General features: G+C 43.0%; 1 protein-coding gene across 1 annotated transcript; it reads left to right on the top strand.

Annotated features, from left to right (window-relative positions):
• The first annotated feature begins 1,478 nt into the window (after positions 1-1,478).
• On the top strand, positions 1,479-7,317 carry rnf139 (ring finger protein 139). Its single transcript, XM_063000317.1, has 2 exons — positions 1,479-1,764; positions 5,008-7,317. The coding sequence occupies exons 1-2, from the start codon at positions 1,587-1,589 to the stop codon at positions 6,885-6,887; spliced, it is 2,058 nt and encodes a 685-aa protein (XP_062856387.1). The 5' UTR covers positions 1,479-1,586; the 3' UTR covers positions 6,888-7,317.
• The last annotated feature ends 10,203 nt before the right edge of the window (positions 7,318-17,520 follow it).

The following is a 17,520-nucleotide window of genomic DNA, read 5'->3' as shown; positions in this document are numbered from 1 at the left end:
TTACCTGCATTAGCTGTAATATTTCTAAAAAAAACCCTCTGCTTAACTGTATTGGCTTTAGAACTATTGGTCAAGAGAGAATCAGAATCTTTATTATTAGCCAAGTACCAGATGTACAAGGAATTTCTTTTGGTGCAGGTGTCAACATACATACATCAAGTTAAATAATAAAAAAAGGAACACTATAAACGTATAATGAACAATATAGCAGCAGCATGAAAAGTACTACATCAGGCAAAGTGTGCAATGAGGGTGTACAGTACAGACCTGTACAAGAGAGGTGTTCATCGTGGAGTTCAGTCATGAAGTCTTTGGTTGTTAAGTGATATTCTTAAGAATGCCACTGATACATCTGTTCTGGCCTTAATCAGGTCAGTAGGCAGTAACACAATGTTTTTTTCTTCACTGATTCCTCTGGGTGACATTTTGGGATTTTCTCCTCTGGCCAGACAGGTTTGCTTCTGTGCCATAAGTATGGAACTTCTGGACAAGCTCTGGGAAATCTTCTTACCCACTTCCCTCTTGGTGCAATTAAATGATCTATCTAAGCATTATAGACACATAGTTCTTTAAATTAATACATTTCCTCTTATATTTATTTATTTACACATTTTGTCCTGCATTTATTCATTAATTTATCAGATGGCACTGTGGCACAGTGGGTAGCACTGTCACAGCCAGAAGGGCGTAGGTTTGATTCCCCAGCCAGGTGACCAAGGTAGAATAGAATAGAATACCTTTATTTGTCATATATACATATACAGGTGTACAGTACAATGAAATTCTTTCTTTGCATATCCCAGCTTTGGAAGCTGGGGTCAGAGCGCAGCGTCAGCCACTGTACGGCACCCCTGGAGCTGAGAGGGTTATAAGGGCCTTACTCAAGGGCCCAACAGTGGCTGCATGGCAGAGCTGGGATTCAAACTCTCATCCTTTTAGTTGATAGCCCAAAGCCCTACCTACTAGGCTACCACTGTCCTACCTGGGTTTCCACTAGGTGCTCCGGTTTCCTCCCACAGTCCAAAGACATGCAGTTATGCGAACTGGTGCGTTTCCTGCTTTTCACCTGATGAATATGATCCACTGCGACCCTGACCAGCATGAAGCGGTGGTAAAACAATGACTAATTTATTTAAATATTTTCTAATTATGTATTTATTTTGACTTTGTTTTATTTATTTACTTATTTATACATTTATTTCTTGTTTACTCATTTTATTTTCCATGGTCAGGGTTGCGGCGGGTGAAACACTGGGTGCATCCTCCCATGAGCCAATCATTTAATTTACAAAAACATTTTAATGCTGTTGTACATGCAGAATGCACAATAAGTAAATAAAATTAAACTTATTTGTCATTTTTAACTGAACTTTCTGAAGCGACGTGATGACGTTATTTTTGACCCGCGTGCGTTCTCCTTCTGTCATGCGCAGTCTAACAGGCCGCAGTTCACTTCCGCGTTCTTCGCGTAGCAACAGGCGATAAAGTAAATATGGCGGACAGCAGATAGTCCGGGGTGAGATAAACAAACGCGTGCGGATCTGTTCGCGTTTCCACCCGGAGCGGGGAGGTGGTGCTGCGCCGGGATGGCCTCGACCAGCGGCCGCATGAGTCAGCAGGCGCTGGCGGTGCTGGATGTGGCGCTGCGGGTCCCGAGTGTGTTCATCATCGACTCCATCTGTAACTCCAACTCAGCATGTGATCAGTCTGATACAGGTCCGATCTGCTCCCACACCGCGGTCCACATCCTGCTCAGAGCAACCGGTGAGTGTCTGATACACCACACACACACCTGATCAATCTGATACACACACACACACCTGATCCTGTCTGATACACACACACACACACACACACATGTGATCAGTCTGATACAGGTCCGATCTGCTCCCACACCGCGGTCCACATCCTGCTCAGAGCAACCGGTGAGTGTCTGATACACCCCACACACACACCTGATCAATCTGATACACACACACACACACACACACACACACACACACACACACACCTGATCCTGTCTGATACACCCCACACACACACCTGATCAATCTGATACACACACACACACGTGATCAGTCTGATACAGGTCCGATCTGCTCCCACACCGCGGTCCACATCCTGCTCAGAGCAACCGGTGAGTGTCTGATACACCACACACACACACCTGATCCTGTCTGATACACACACACACACACCTGATCAATCTGATACACACACACACACACACACACACACACACATGTGATCAGTCTGATACAGGTCCGATCTGCTCCCACACCGCGGTCCACATCCTGCTCAGAGCAACCGGTGAGTGTCTGATACACCACACACACACACACCTGATCAATCTGATACACACACACACACACACACACACCTGATCAGTCTGATACACCACACACACACCTGATCAATCTGATACACACACACACACACACACACACACACACACCTGATCAATCTGATACACACACACACACACACACACACACCTGATCAATCTGATACACACACACACACACACGTGATCAGTCTGATACAGGTCCGATCTGCTCCCACACCGCGGTCCATATCCTGCTCAGAGCAACCGGTGAGTGTCTGATACACCACACACACACACACCTGATCCTGTCTGATACACACACACACCTGATCCTGTCTGATACACACACACCTGATCCTGTCTGATACACACACACACACACACCTGATCCTGTCTGATACACACACACACCTGATCCTGTCTGATACACACACACACACACATGTGATCAGTCTGATACAGGTCCGATCTGCTCCCACACCGCGGTCCACATCCTGCTCAGAGCAACCGGTGAGTGTCTGTCTGATACACACACACACACACACACACACATCTGATCAGTCTGATACACACACACACACATCTGATCATTCTGATCCAGTCCGACACACACACACACACACCTGATTAGTCGGCCACACACACACATCCTGCCCAGAGCAACCGGTGAGAACTTTAACACCAACCTAATGTTTACACCATGTAAAGGCTACCACTGTACCAATGACATACAGTGTATCACAAAAGTGAGTACACCCCTCACATTTCTGCAAATATTTCATTATATCTTTTCATGGGACAACACTATAGACATGAAACTTGGATATAACTTAGAGTAGTCAGTGTACAACTTGTATAGCAGTGTAGATTTACTGTCTTCTGAAAATAACTCAACACACAGCCATTAATGTCTAAATAGCTGGCAACATAAGTGAGTACACCCCACAGTGAACATGTCCAAATTGTGCCCAAATGTGTCGTTGTCCCTCCCTGGTGTCATGTGTCATGGTCCCAGGTGTAAATGGGGAGCAGGGCTGTTAAATTTGGTGTTTTGGGTACAATTCTCTCATACTGGCCACTGGATATTCAACATGGCACCTCATGGCAAAGAACTCTCTGAGGATGTGAGAAATATAATTGTTGCTCTCCACAAAGATGGCCTGGGCTATAAGAAGATTGCTAACACCCTGAAACTGAGCTACAGCATGGTGGCCAAGGTCATACAGCGGTTTTCCAGGACAGGTTCCACTCGGAACAGGCTTCGCCAGGGTCGACCAAAGAAGTTGAGTCCACGTGTTCGGCGTCATATCCAGAGGTTGGCTTTAAAAAATAGACACATGAGTGCTGCCAGCATTGCTGCAGAGGTTGAAGACGTGGGAGGTCAGCCTGTCAGTGCTCAGACCATACGCCGCACACTGCATCAACTCGGTCTGCATGGTCGTCATCCCAGAAGGAAGCTGACGCACAAGAAAGCCCGCAAACAGTTTGCTGAAGACAAGCAGTCCAAGAACATGGATTACTGGAATTCCCTGTGGTCTGACGAGACCAAGATAAACTTGTTTGGCTCAGAGGTGTCCAGCATGTGTGGCGGTGCCCTGGTGAGAAGTACCAAGACAACTGTATCTTGCCTACAGTCAAGCATGGTGGTGGTAGCATCATGGTCTTGGGCTGCATGAGTGTTGCTGGCACTGGGGAGCTGCAGTTCATTGAGGGAAACATGAATTCCAACATGTACTGTGACTTTCTGAAACAGAGCATGATCCCCTCCCTTCGAAAACTGGGCCTCCTGGCAGTTTTCCAACAGGATAACGACCCCAAACACAACCTCCAAGATGACAACTGCCTTGCTGAGGAAGCTGAAGGTGAAGGTGATGGACTAAACCCAATTGAGCACCTGTGGCGCATCCTCAAGTGGAAGGTGGAGGAGTTCAAGGTGTCTAACATCCACCAGCTCCGTGATGTCATCATGGAGGAGTGGAAGAGGATTCCAGTAGCAACCTGTGCAGCTCTGGTGAATTCCATGCCCAGGAGGGTTAAGGCAGTGATAATAATGGTGGTCACACAAAATATTGACACTTTGGGCACAATTTGGACATGTTCACTGTGGGGTGTACTCACTTATGTTGCCAGCTATTTAGACATTAATGACTGTGTGTTGAGTTATTTTAAGAAGACCAAAAATCTACACTGCTATACAAGTTGTACACTGACTACTCTAAGTTATATCCAAGTTTTATTTCTATAGTGTTGTCCCATGAAAAGATATAATAAAATATTTGCAGAAATGTGAGGGGTGTACTCACTTTTGTGATACACTGTATGTGTTAAACATGGCGTTAAAACCCACATAAATAAATGTCTCTGCTTCTTTTTAACAGAGGAATTTTGTTGTTTCTTATTTTTTCGTTTAACTGTTGTTCCTGTTGCTTTCAGGTCATCCTGCAGTATTTATGAGTGACTCCTTGCTTCTCTTTTGCTTGTACTTTAGAAAGCTGTTTTACCGTAACTAGCTATGTAAAATCTGTGGTAAAAAGTGGTAACAGCTTGTATAATAATGCCACTGTAGCTCCGATCAAAGCTGCATGTTCACATGATGTCATCTATAAAGGATCGAGTTGAAAAGCCGACCAGTTTCTCTCCAGTCCAGCATTGTAATGTATTGTTTTGTTTGTGTGTTACAGGTATTATTGTGTGCAGCATTGTGCTGGTGTTATCCCAGAAATCCCTTTTGAAGTTCTACAGCCTGTTCTTCGGAGTCCTGCTTTGCGCCACGTCCGTTCTCATCAACTACTATGTGATGTCTTATGTAGACTTCTACAGTGGACACCATGAGGCGTCGCCAGGCTTCAGGCTGCTTCCACGTGCCAAACCTGCGCTGTGGTTGGCCTTGGTGGCTCTGCAGCTCGTGTTAGCCACTGGTTACGTATTTCTGCTGGATGTAAAGTCACCGTACTCCGGCCTCGTCATGCTGGATGTCCTGCTGCCGGTGACTGGATTTTTTATTGAACTCCCGCTGGACGTGCGCCGGGTGCTGGCTGTGATTTCGTGCTTTCTCTTGGGCCTGAACACTGCCGTGTGCTTGCTCATCCGGCTCAAGAGCCTGTACTACTCGTGCCGCTATGTGTACCTGCTGGTGCGGCATATGTACCGTATTTATGGATTGCAGCTGCTCCTTGAGGATACGTGGAAAAGGATTCGGGTGCCGGATGTGCTGCGGGTTTTCTGGATCACTCGTGTGGTGGCGCAGGCTGTGGTTTTGTTATACGCGGTAAAAATGGCTCAGGTGGAGGAGAACGGGGAGAGCGGGCCCTACATGACGTGGGACGTGTTTTGGGATTTGTGTAGCAGCCTGATCATCAGCGGATGTGACTCGACGCTCACCGTGTTAGGGATGAGCGCTGTGATTTCATCCGCGGCGCATTACTTAGGACTAGGCGTCCTTCTGTTCATCGGGTCGGCCGAGGACGAGGAGGACAGGCGGCTGGGATTCGTAGCGCCTGTGCTGTTTTTCATACTTGCGCTACAGACCGGCCTTAGCGGTCTAGAACCCGGCGAGCGCCTGGTCCGCCTAAGTAGAAATCTGTGCCTGCTGCTGACTGCCGTTCTGCATTTCGTGCACGGCATGACCGAACCGGTCCTGATGGCACTGAGTGCCTCGCATGTCCAGTCGGTGCGGCGACATGCTCCTGCGCTGCTGGTCTCATTTACCCTGCTGACACTACCCATCGTTCTGAGCTGCATGCTGTGGCAGCGCTACGCGCTCAACACGTGGCTGTTTGCGGTCACGGCTTTCTGCGTGGAGCTCTGCTTGAAGGTTCTGGTCTCGTTGACGGTCTACGTCCTGTTCATGGTGGACGGCTACTACGGGACGCTCTGGGAAAAACTTGACGACTACGTGTACTACGTACGCTCCGCTGGCAACATCGTCGAATTTATTTTCGGCATCGTGATGTTCGGGAACGGCGCCTACACCATGGCATTCGAGTCGGGGAGCAAGATCCGCGCCTGCATGATGTGCCTGCACGCCTACTTCAACATCTACCTGCAGGCCAAGAGCGGCTGGAGGACGTTCGTCAAGCGGCGGTCCGCCGTGCGCAGGATCCACTCGTTGCCCGAGGTGACCGGCGCCGAACTGCGGGACGTGGAGGACGTGTGCGCCATCTGCTACCAGGAGTTCGTGGCGGCGGCCCGCGTCACGCCGTGCCACCATTACTTCCACGCGCTCTGCCTGCGCAAGTGGCTCTACATTCAGGACACGTGCCCCATGTGCCACCAGAGGGTTTACGTGGAGGACGATTCACCCCAGCGCCCGCCGTTTTCCAACAACAACGCGCAGGCACCGGGCGGGGAGGAACAGGCGGGGTTTGAAGAGGCGGAGGTTGAGGCGGAGGTTGAGGCGGAGGCAGGTCAAGAAGGAGCGGCGGGGGCGGAGCCTGAAGACGAGCTGCTGGAGGATAATGACAGTATAGAGTATGATGAGGACGAGTGGGGCACGCAGAACAGAGCGAGCCCTTTAGAGGAGGACTACATTAATGATGACACAGACTCGAACACTGATTGATAGCAGAGATAAAAGAGATTTTAAGTTAAAAAAAATGAAGCGTCTTAATTTTCCAGATCAGGGAAGCTTAGTATTTCTTTCGCTCCTTTATAATCGAGTAGGTTTTTTTTCTTTGTTTCTCCAAGGGCTGAGTTCAATGGTATTGAAGACTGATGATTTAGAGACACGTTTGTATTTAAAATGGAATTGATATTAAATATTATGCTGCACGACTGAGAAAAGTCCCCGCCTCGTGCTGCCCTGTTTAAAGTAGGACGGGTAAAAGGAGTAGTTCAGCCAAAAATGCCAAATGTTTTCACTTCAGCAGGAGTCATCGATCACCCAGGGCATGTTTGCGTCTCTTAGTTTTGCACTGGAGCTATGAAGTAAGGCTGCGATATGCTAACTTAAAAGTGCATCAGACCTTAATAGAGCTTTTATGGCTTAGCAAAGTGGGAAAGGTTTTTAGCCATTAATTAAACAAGCCATAAACATTAACACTTCACTTGAATTTAAAAGCCTAATATGGCTATAAGTAGCTCACCAACTTTTTTTCACCAACTTGACCATTCGCTGTTCTTTGTTTTGGTGCATAAATCCACATTAAGCTGCTTCCTTTATAATGGGACAAAACTTATCTAATCTTAATTCAGATTATATTTATGTAACAGTAAACGTGTTGAAGAGCGCATTAAGCCACGTTGGTGCCTTTAACCAAAAATACTCATGATAAACGGATGGGTTACCATAACGTATGTAGGATGTAAAGAATTTCTAAGCTGCACTGCTACTCAAAAGATGTGACTCTTTTTTTTATCATAAGTTACACTATATGGTCCAAAGTATGTGGCCACCCCTTGTAAATATTAAGTTAAGGGGCGCTCCAGTGGCTGCTATCCAGCAGACAGGGCACCTATGAACAACAATTGGCTTGCTGTTCATTCAGGGCGGGTGCCAGAGGGGATTATTCATAACTGATGCAATTACGGGTAGCACTGTCACCTCACAGTGAGAAGGTCCTGAGTTCAATTTCCAGCCGGGGCAGTCCGGGCCCTTTCTGTGCGGAGTTTGCATGTTCTCCCCGTGTCTGCGTGGGTTTACTCCGAGAGCTCCGGTTACCTCCCACAGTCCAAAAACATGCAGTCAGGTTAATTGGAGACACTGAATTGCCCCGGGTATGTGTGTGTGTGTGTCTGCCCTGTGGCGTCCAGGGTTTTACTGTGTGCCTTGCGCCCATTGAAAAGCTGGGATAGGCTTCAGTAACAACCCCCACCCCCACAACCCTAATTGGATAAGCGGTTAAGAAAGTGAGCGAGTGAGTGATGCAAATGCGACCTCTGCTAGCTGATTAATGGTGCTGCACAGAGATGAGGGATAATGAGGATCAGGGTATGGCTCTCCATGCACAAAGCTGATCCACATATGAACTCCTCTCGTGCAGGTGAAAAGATGCAGTTGGCTATTGCACGTGTGTCGGAGGGGGCGTGTGTCAGTCATGGCTCTCTTCAGTCAGAGTTGAGGTCAACATAAGTACAGAGGAAGTGTAATACAATTGGGTAATTGGATACGCTAAAAAATCTGATAAAATGTACATATACCAAAAAAATAATTGTGTATAAACTATTAATTCCTGCCAATGTCATGGCAAAAATTTAAGAAGGCACTTCTGTTTTAGTATAACACTGGACAGAGCACAGAAAGAAGTTCATAAATACATGATAGGATGGGTTTGGTGTAGGGGAAATACAGTCGGATTGCCTTACAAATGCACTTTTGACTGAATGGATTCAAATTCCCACATACTTGCTCTAAAATCATGACAAAAGGCTTTCCAAAATGTTTGGAGGCTCTTATAGCTGCAGAAGAGTAGACAACTCTATATTAATGCCCATGCTTTTGGAATGTGATGTCCAACAACCTCATGGTCTAGTGTTCACATACTTTTGGCCATAATATGTACGAGCAAATTGGTTTTAAACGGAATGCCACGGTCACAACAATACACAGAAGCTCTACTCAGACTAGAGACTCTGTCCAAAACTGCAAAGCGCTGTACTAACTAGTATTTCACTATAGTACCATTTCAGAGTACTAACTCGTAACAGTACAAGTGTATGCAGTTGTGGACGTGTTTCTGCTTTTAAAGCACTTATTTAAAGCACAGACTGATCCATCCATCCATGTTTTTTTTTTAGACATCTGTTACTCTGCACACTTTGTCACCCCCCACCCCATTTATCACATGGTGTCTGGGTGGTAGACCATGGGGTGGTAGACCATTCCCAGGACTGCAATGATACTAACATGGTAACAGCATGGTATTGTGCAGTACTTAAATGAGTGTATCAGGTGGAGCAGTGTTGTTGGGATTTTTAAACAGCTGTAATGTCAATGCTGGAAGGACAATGAAGCTCTAAACGAAAATATAATGCCAGCAGCATCATGTGATCTGAAGGTTTCCACTGATAAAAAACAAGAAGGAGGACAACCACGGACTGTCAATATATACACTGATCAGCCATAACATTAAAACCACCTCCTTGTTTCTACACACACTGTCCATTTTATCAGCTCCACTTACCATAAAGAAGCACTTTGTAGTTCTACAATTACTGACTGTAGTCCATCTGTTTCTCTATGTACTTTTTTAGCCTGCGTTCACTCTGTTTTTCAATGGTCAGGACCACCACAGAGCAGTTATTATTTAGGTGGTGGATGATTCTCAGCACTGCAGTGACACTGACATGGTGGTGGTGTGTTAGTGTGTGTTGTGCTGGTATGAGTGGATTAGACACAGCAGCACTGCTGGAGTTTTTAAATACCGTGTCCACTCACTGTCCACTCTATTAGACACTCTTACCTAGTTGGTTCACCTTGTAGATGTAAAGTCAGAGACGATCGCTCATCTATTGCTGCTGTTTGAGTTGGTCATCTTCTAAAACCATCACAAGGTGGCTTAAATGATTATGGCTGATCAGTGTATATTTCTTATAAAGAAGCCACTTTGTTGGAATAATATTTAATCCCAACAACACTGCTGTACCCGATACTCAAATTAGTGACACTGCAGTGCTGAAAATGTTCCACCACCTAAACATCGTCTGGTCAGTGGGGGGTCTCTTGATTAATAAACAGGGAACGAGGGGTGACAAAGTGTACAGAGTGAAAGTAATTGTATACTCATAAACTTTACCTGTATTGTAGCTCTAGCTTAGAAAATAATCACTGAATGTACAAACAGGATTCCTAATAAAGTGCTTGAGTGTATATTCCCACTAGAATTACTTTCAGTGCTGCGTTCACTTGGTCCATTTTTTTTTTAATTTGTGGTCTTGACGAATGAACTAAAACACCATCTGCTATTTATACTGTAAACACTGCAGCTAATCTGGACTCCAAAAAACACTGTTTCAGGTTTTGGCAAAAAATAAATAGAATAGAATAGAATAGAATACCTTTATGTACAGATACAGATGTACAGTACAATGAAATTCTTTTTTTTGCATATCCCCGCTTGGTCAGTCTTGTCTGTGTTGATGCCCGGCTGGCCGATAGCATTGCTAAGGTTCATATGGATTTCAGAGCTGGTGGGGTAGCGTAACAGATAAATTTGAGTAATGTGAAGAATGTAAAGTTCTAAAATTTTGTTCTTTCCTACCACTTTTTATGTCAGGGTTGTAATAAGTCTGGAGCCACCTGGGAAAAACTTACGCATTGGAATATACTCTGTACAGAATGCTAGTCTATCGCAAGGTAGTACTCACTAACACCTGGGAGACATTAGTTTTTGGGTGGTATTAAAAAAAAACTATACTGGTAAAGTAAGCTAGCTTACCAGAGTTGGGGTTTCGAATACATCGTATCGAATCTCAGCTCTGCCTTTCCGACTGGGCTGGGCGGCAGCATGAACAACGATTGGCTGTCGTTTAGGGTTAGGGGTTAAAAGTCGTATCATAGGTCCTCATAACTGGTGCAACTGCGGCCCCTGCTGGCTGACTGATAGCGCCTGCACAGGGCTGAGGAATAATGCTGATGGGGGTGTGGCCCTCCATACACAGTGCCTGTCAGTGTATGAACTCGACTCATGCAGGTGAAAAATGCAGTCTGTACTGACTGTACGTGCCGGAGGGGCGTGCAAGTCAGTTGAGAGGCGTCCCCGGTCAGCGGTAAAGGGTCAAATCAGTATAGAGGACGCAATCAGGGTAATTAGACACGACTGGATTAGGGGTAATAATTGGGGGATAATGTGGGGGGGACTATACTGTTCTTCTTATGTCTGCAATCATGTACAGAACATTTCTTCAGCGTTCCTATATAATGAGTCTTTTAAATGGTTTAGGAACTGAGGACTAATTGTTGCAGTTTTGCAAGTGAAATTTTTGTCTGTTCTTGTTTGATATGAGACTTCAGCTGCTCAACAGTACACAGTCTTCATGCTGCACCATACATTTTTATTAGGAAACGGATCAAGCACACACATTCTGTGTTTACAAAGCCAAGCTGTTGTAGCATGTACAGAATGAGGCCTGGCATCATCTTGCTGACAGACTTCCCGTAAAAAGATGGCATCTTGATGGCAGCACGTGTGTCTAAAATCCTAATATACATCTCTGTATCAGTTACCTTTTCAATCGGAAGTAGAGGTTTTTAACCCATCCTGAGAACAAAAGTGCAAATCAAACTCAAAGAACATATTTTGCATGATTGGCACATGAAAATAAAAGGAGTTAAGAGATCTGAGAATGTGCTATCCAAAATGTTAGCCAAGCAGGGTAGTCGAAGCATTGACGCCATGTTGCTAAAGATATTTGGCGCACTCACATGCACACTTTGTTTCAAATGTCTACACACCATGGATGTACAATGTTAACAATGTTCAAGGTCTTCGTGTGTGTGTGTGTGTGTGCAAATGTAATATTATGTAGATTTAAAATATGTAGTCATTTTTAATTAATAAAGGTAATTTGTAGCATTTCAATTGTACACACTCCTGGGCAAAAAATGTGACAGACACCAATAACAACAAATAATTGGCTAGAAATTAGCAGGAACAAAAAAAGGAACTCCTAAGACCTGTTTCAGCATTTGCTCATCAAGGCTTATTGCTGTAGAAAAGTAATTGTGGGGAAAAAAAGCTGGAAACGGTTACATTCACAAAATAGTAAAACTCTAATTGGCATGTCTGGGTGTTTTTTTTTTTTAATTATCCAAAATATATTGCAGTGCAGTTTTGGATTTGGCCCATTTTCTTTTTTGATTAAGGGTGTAGTTTGTGAAGATGGGGCATCGTAAATTAAACTTCCATTTAGCTGTTTGGTGCACCGAATAAGAGCTTATATCATCTTTAAACTTCATTATTTAAAGATGGCTCAATCAATATTTAGCCATTGTGACTTTTGCAAATAAAGTGGAAATTTGGAGAACAAAATAAACATCATCTGACAAGCACAGAGCTTTATTGGCAAGTTTACATATCACTTGCTTACAGTGGACCCCTGACTTATGAATTTAGTTGGTTCCGAAGGGCTGTTTTTAAGTCAAAATGTTCGTTAGTAATCTTTCTAATGTCTTAAACGGTCTTTTCTGTTATAAATACAGTATATTTTCCCTTAAATCTTAAATTATAGAATCGACATTCCTGTAATAAACAATAATAAACAACAATACACAGTAGTACTGTACACACACCACATTTCAGTACAGTACGTGTGCTGTACCATTCACCATAACACATTTCCTTCTTTTTATATAAAATGTATCTACCAGAAACAACAATAACTCTCATATTTCTCTATTATTTCCTTCTTTATTTCAATAGCGTTGTATTTTGTAGGTGTTCTCTCTCTCTCTCTCTCTCTCTCTCTCTCTCTCTCTCTCTCTCTCTCTCTCTCTCTCTCTATATATATATATATATATACACAGTGTATCACAAAAGTGAGTACACCCCTCACATTTCTGCAAATATTTCATTATATCTTTTCATGGGACAACACTATAGACATGAAACTTGGATATAACTTAGAGTAGTCAGTGTACAGCTTGTATAGCAGTGTAGATTTACTGTCTTCTGAAAATAACTCAACACACAGCCATTAATGTCTAAATAGCTGGCAACATAAGTGAGTACACCCCACAGTGAACATGTCCAAATTGTGCCCAAATGTGTCGTTGTCCCTCCCTGGTGTCATGTGTCAAGGTCCCAGGTGTAAATGGGGAGCAGGGCTGTTAAATTTGGTGTTTTGGGTACAATTCTCTCATACTGGCCACTGGATATTCAACATGGCACCTCATGGCAAAGAACTCTCTGAGGATGTGAGAAATAGAATTGTTGCTCTCCACAAAGATGGCCTGGGCTATAAGAAGATTGCTAACACCCTGAAACTGAGCTACAGCATGGTGGCCAAGGTCATACAGCGGTTTTCCAGGACAGGTTCCACTCGGAACAGGCTTCGCCAGGGTCGACCAAAGAAGTTGAGTCCACGTGTTCGGCGTCATATCCAGAGGTTGGCTTTAAAAAATAGACACATGAGTGCTGCCAGCATTGCTGCAGAGGTTGAAGACGTGGGAGGTCAGCCTGTCAGTGCTCAGACCATACGCCGCACACTGCATCAACTCGGTCTGCATGGTCGTCATCCCAGAAGGAAGCTGACGCACAAGAAAGCCAGCAAACAGTTTGCTGAAGACAAGCAGTCCAAGAACATGGATTACTGGAATGCCCTGTGGTCTGACGAGACCAAGATAAACTTGTTTGGCTCAGATGGTGTCCAGCATGTGTGGCGGCGCCCTGGTGAGAAGTACCAAGACAACTGTATCTTGCCTACAGTCAAGCATGGTGGTGGTAGCATCATGGTCTTGGGCTGCATGAGTGTTGCTGGCACTGGGGAGCTGCAGTTCATTGAGGGAAACATGAATTCCAACATGTACTGTGACATTCTGAAACAGAGCATGATCCCCTCCCTTCGAAAACTGGGCCTCATGGCAGTTTTCCAACAGGATAACGACCCCAAACACAACCTCCAAGATGACAACTGCCTTGCTGAGGAAGCTGAAGGTAAAGGTGATGGACAAAACCCAATTGAGCACCTGTGGCGCATCCTCAAGTGGAAGGTGGAGGAGTTCAAGGTGTCTAACATCCACCAGCTCCGTGATGTCATCATGGAGGAGTGGAAGAGGATTCCAGTAGCAACCTGTGCAGCTCTGGTGAATTCCATGCCCAGGAGGGTTAAGGCAGTGCTGGATAATAATGGTGGTCACACAAAATATTGACACTTTGGGCACAATTTGGACATGTTCACTGTGGGGTGTACTCACTTATGTTGCCAGCTATTTAGACATTAATGGCTGTGTGTTGAGTTATTTTCAGAAGACAGTAAATCTACACTGCTATACAAGTTGTACACTGACTACTCTAAGTTATATCCAAGTTTTATTTCTATTGTGTTGTCCCATGAAAAGATATAATAAAATATTTGCAGAAATGTGAGGGGTGTACTCACTTTTGTGATACACTGTATATATATATATATATATATATATATATATATATATATATATATATATATATATAAAGAGAGAGCGAGAGAGACGGTCGAAGTCAACTTGTTCATGACGTCACGTGTTACGTGAATTTCGGTTTGTAATCCGAAATGTGTTTGTTCGAAAAGTTGAAAAGAATCGTTCGTAACCCAGAATGTTCGTATGGTAAACCGTTCGTAACTCAAGGGTCTACTGTATAATATTAAGCACTCACAACATTAAATGAAAACATGGCAGACTCTTGATACCATTGTTACAGTATAAAACAGGATCTGCTGCTGTAGTTCACCTTGTAACCACTACAATAATAATTCTACCACTTTTAATCAAAAGTAAAACAGTGGTGTTTAATAATTCTGCAGTAGAGTTTAATCTTTGTTATTTAAGCACTTTATAAACAGTGCCCGGTATTAGTAATGATGATTACGCTTCTCACATGCCTAAAAACTAGAAATGATAAGTAACAGCAGTGACTTGTCTATTTATTAAAACACAGCTGTATCTAGACTAGCATTGTAGTCCTAGTGCAAAAGTGCAAACATGTTCTGGCTGGTTGATTATATCTGAGGTGTAGGAGATGATGTGTACGTAGTATTTTTGGGGAACTATGGCTTTAAATGAGACATGCTGCTGTTATCATACAGATTTGCCTTGTTATGGCTACTACTGGTCTTCTGTGTGACCATGATGATTTATGTTTATTGCTGTACAGAATGTAACAATGGCATGTTCTCCCTAGGAAAAGGGAAAACTGTATTTTGTGTTATGTGTTACCAGAGGCGATGGGAGGACATGATTAAAAACTCACCTCCTTGTTCCATTTCGGAGCTCATGTCTTGTGTTATATGCATTCCTCAATCTATTATTAAGCACTTGCAGTTTCTGCACTCTGGTAGCCAGCTCACAATACTAATACCACATCAAAGGGTAATGTTCAGCAATTTTCCTCGTAGCCCAAATGTAGTTGGTAGGGTAGGAGATGTTTGCTGCCTGTTTGCTTCTTTAATTTCTTTTATATTGTTTGCTTTAATTCACCCTGATTGAGTATAGAGTCTCATCTAGTCTTAGCTTTCGGTAGGGGTCTTCAAAATTTTGCCTCACAGCAAGAAGGTCCTGGGTTTGATCCCCAGGTGGGGCGGTCCAGGTCCTTTCTGTGTGGAGTTTGCATGTTCTCCCCTTGTCTGCGTGGGTTTTTCTCCGGGAGCTCTGATTTCCTCCAACAGTCCAAAGACATGCAAGTGAGGTGAATTGGAAATACAAAATTGTCCATGACTGTGTTTTACATTAAACTTGTAAACTACCGCTCCTGTCATGAATGTAACCAAAGTGTAAAACATGACGATAAAATCCTAATAAACAAACAAACAATTGACCAGTACTGAAAATAATGAACCCCATCTGTCTGATATCTCATCAACCCACTGTGTACCCACTGTGTGCCAGGACAGGAACACAAATTAGGTTTGGTCATTTGGTCATTAGCATTGTAGCTCCTATTTCGTCAGGGTTTTGGTTACTATAACCAAGTGTTTTAGTTACAAAGTAAAGTGTTTATTTATTTTTCGTACCATTAATGAATCCTTCAGTATTTTATTAAGCTTGTTTCGTTTACAAAACCCCACAACGTTTTCTGTATTTTATTGAATAGCTGTCTAATAGAAGTGTTGTTGCTAATAACTCCTCAGCTGAAGCCTGAACACACTGGATGATTCTATGCAAAATCCTGTACATTAAATTATTTTTTTAAGGTGTTTGACAGTTATCAGAGGTTTCACACTGCTGTTCACCTAAGGGTCGCACAGAAATGTAATACAGTGGTACCTTGTAACTCAACATCCCCTAAACTCAAAATCTTTGAAACTGAACACCCTTCAGCAAAGAATTGTACCCTTAAACTCAATTTTAACCTTAAACTCAACATGTTCAGCTTTTTAAAAAATTGATTCATTTTTTTCCAATTAACAATGAACAGCCTTTTTGTTCAGCGCTCGGCTTGAGCGGTGCAGTAAAATGTCATCAAAGCGCGAATATGAGACGAATCTGCATTTGTGTGGAATAACCATCAGATTCACTCTGAAAGCTCCACATGTATCTGTGTTCAGCTGCATTTTTCTCCTGTTTCACTTTTAAATTTGTGTTATAGCTTATATGTGAGAATCAGCGTTTCCAAAAGAGTCTAAATTTTTTTATTTTTGACTCTTTTCAATTGTATTTCAGTGTTTTATTATTATTATTCATTTTTATTATTACACTGTAAAAAATTTCAAGTCTCTCCAACTTAAAAATTCTTAGTGACTTGTTGCATCTATTTTTTTTAGTTGGCCTAATTTAAGTTCTCTGAAATGCATAATTTAAGTTCTGCTGACAACCATAGAATGTTGGACCAACTAAAAAAAAATTTAGTATTGAAGTTGTGTCAATGAAATTCATCAAATACATCTTGTTGGTCCAACAATAAATTTTCAATTCTGTCAACTACATTTGTTTAGTCCAGTTAATTATTAATTAGTATCAAAGTAAATGTAAAATATACTGAATAAGTGAACCCTGCATAGCAAATGTAAATTCTTAACAAATACATTTTATTTGCATGTATCATATAAACAATAATTTTTTTTTTTAAACATTCAGTATTCACAAGCATCAAACAAATGACAAGTTATACATGTTATAGTGTGTAATTGAAACAATTTACATTAGAAAATGTAAGTAGAGCCTAAATGTAGTTTTTAAGGTGCACGGGCAACTACAAATTACAAGTCAACTAAGCACCTAAATGTAATTGCTAATTTTAAAGGTGGAATAAAAACCAGTTTCGATGGTTTGGTGTCTTGAAGGCATTAGTGTAGTGGGGCAGGTTGTCCATTACTACATCTTCAATTACAACTGCAACATTGACTGCACTGGACAGTGATCTTGATAAAACAGCACTCTCCTTCACCACTTCAAGAATCCCCGTTCTCATGTTCTTTGTGGTCCTGTAATGCTTCTGTATCCTCTGGAACACATAATAATATCAGAGCCTCATTTATGTGTAAGAAATTGCATATTAACACAAGCACTGACATACTAATAAAATGGTACTTGTAGTACGTTAGTCAGCACGTAAAAATAAAAC

This window comes from Trichomycterus rosablanca, chromosome 1 (assembly GCF_030014385.1).
Source record: "Trichomycterus rosablanca isolate fTriRos1 chromosome 1, fTriRos1.hap1, whole genome shotgun sequence".
NCBI lineage: Eukaryota > Metazoa > Chordata > Actinopteri > Siluriformes > Trichomycteridae > Trichomycterus > Trichomycterus rosablanca.
The sequence above is the reverse complement of the archived record's forward strand: the minus strand, read 5'-3'. Positions and strand labels throughout refer to the sequence as shown.

Excerpts from the sequence above, each read along its gene's own strand:
- rnf139 (XM_063000317.1), top strand. The coding sequence starts at position 1,587 with ATGGCCTCGACCAGCGGCCGCATGAGTCAGCAGGCGCTGGCGGTGCTG. Across the intron at positions 1,765-5,007 it reads CATCCTGCTCAGAGCAACCG|GTATTATTGTGTGCAGCATT; the intron begins GTGAGTGTCTGA and ends TGTGTGTTACAG.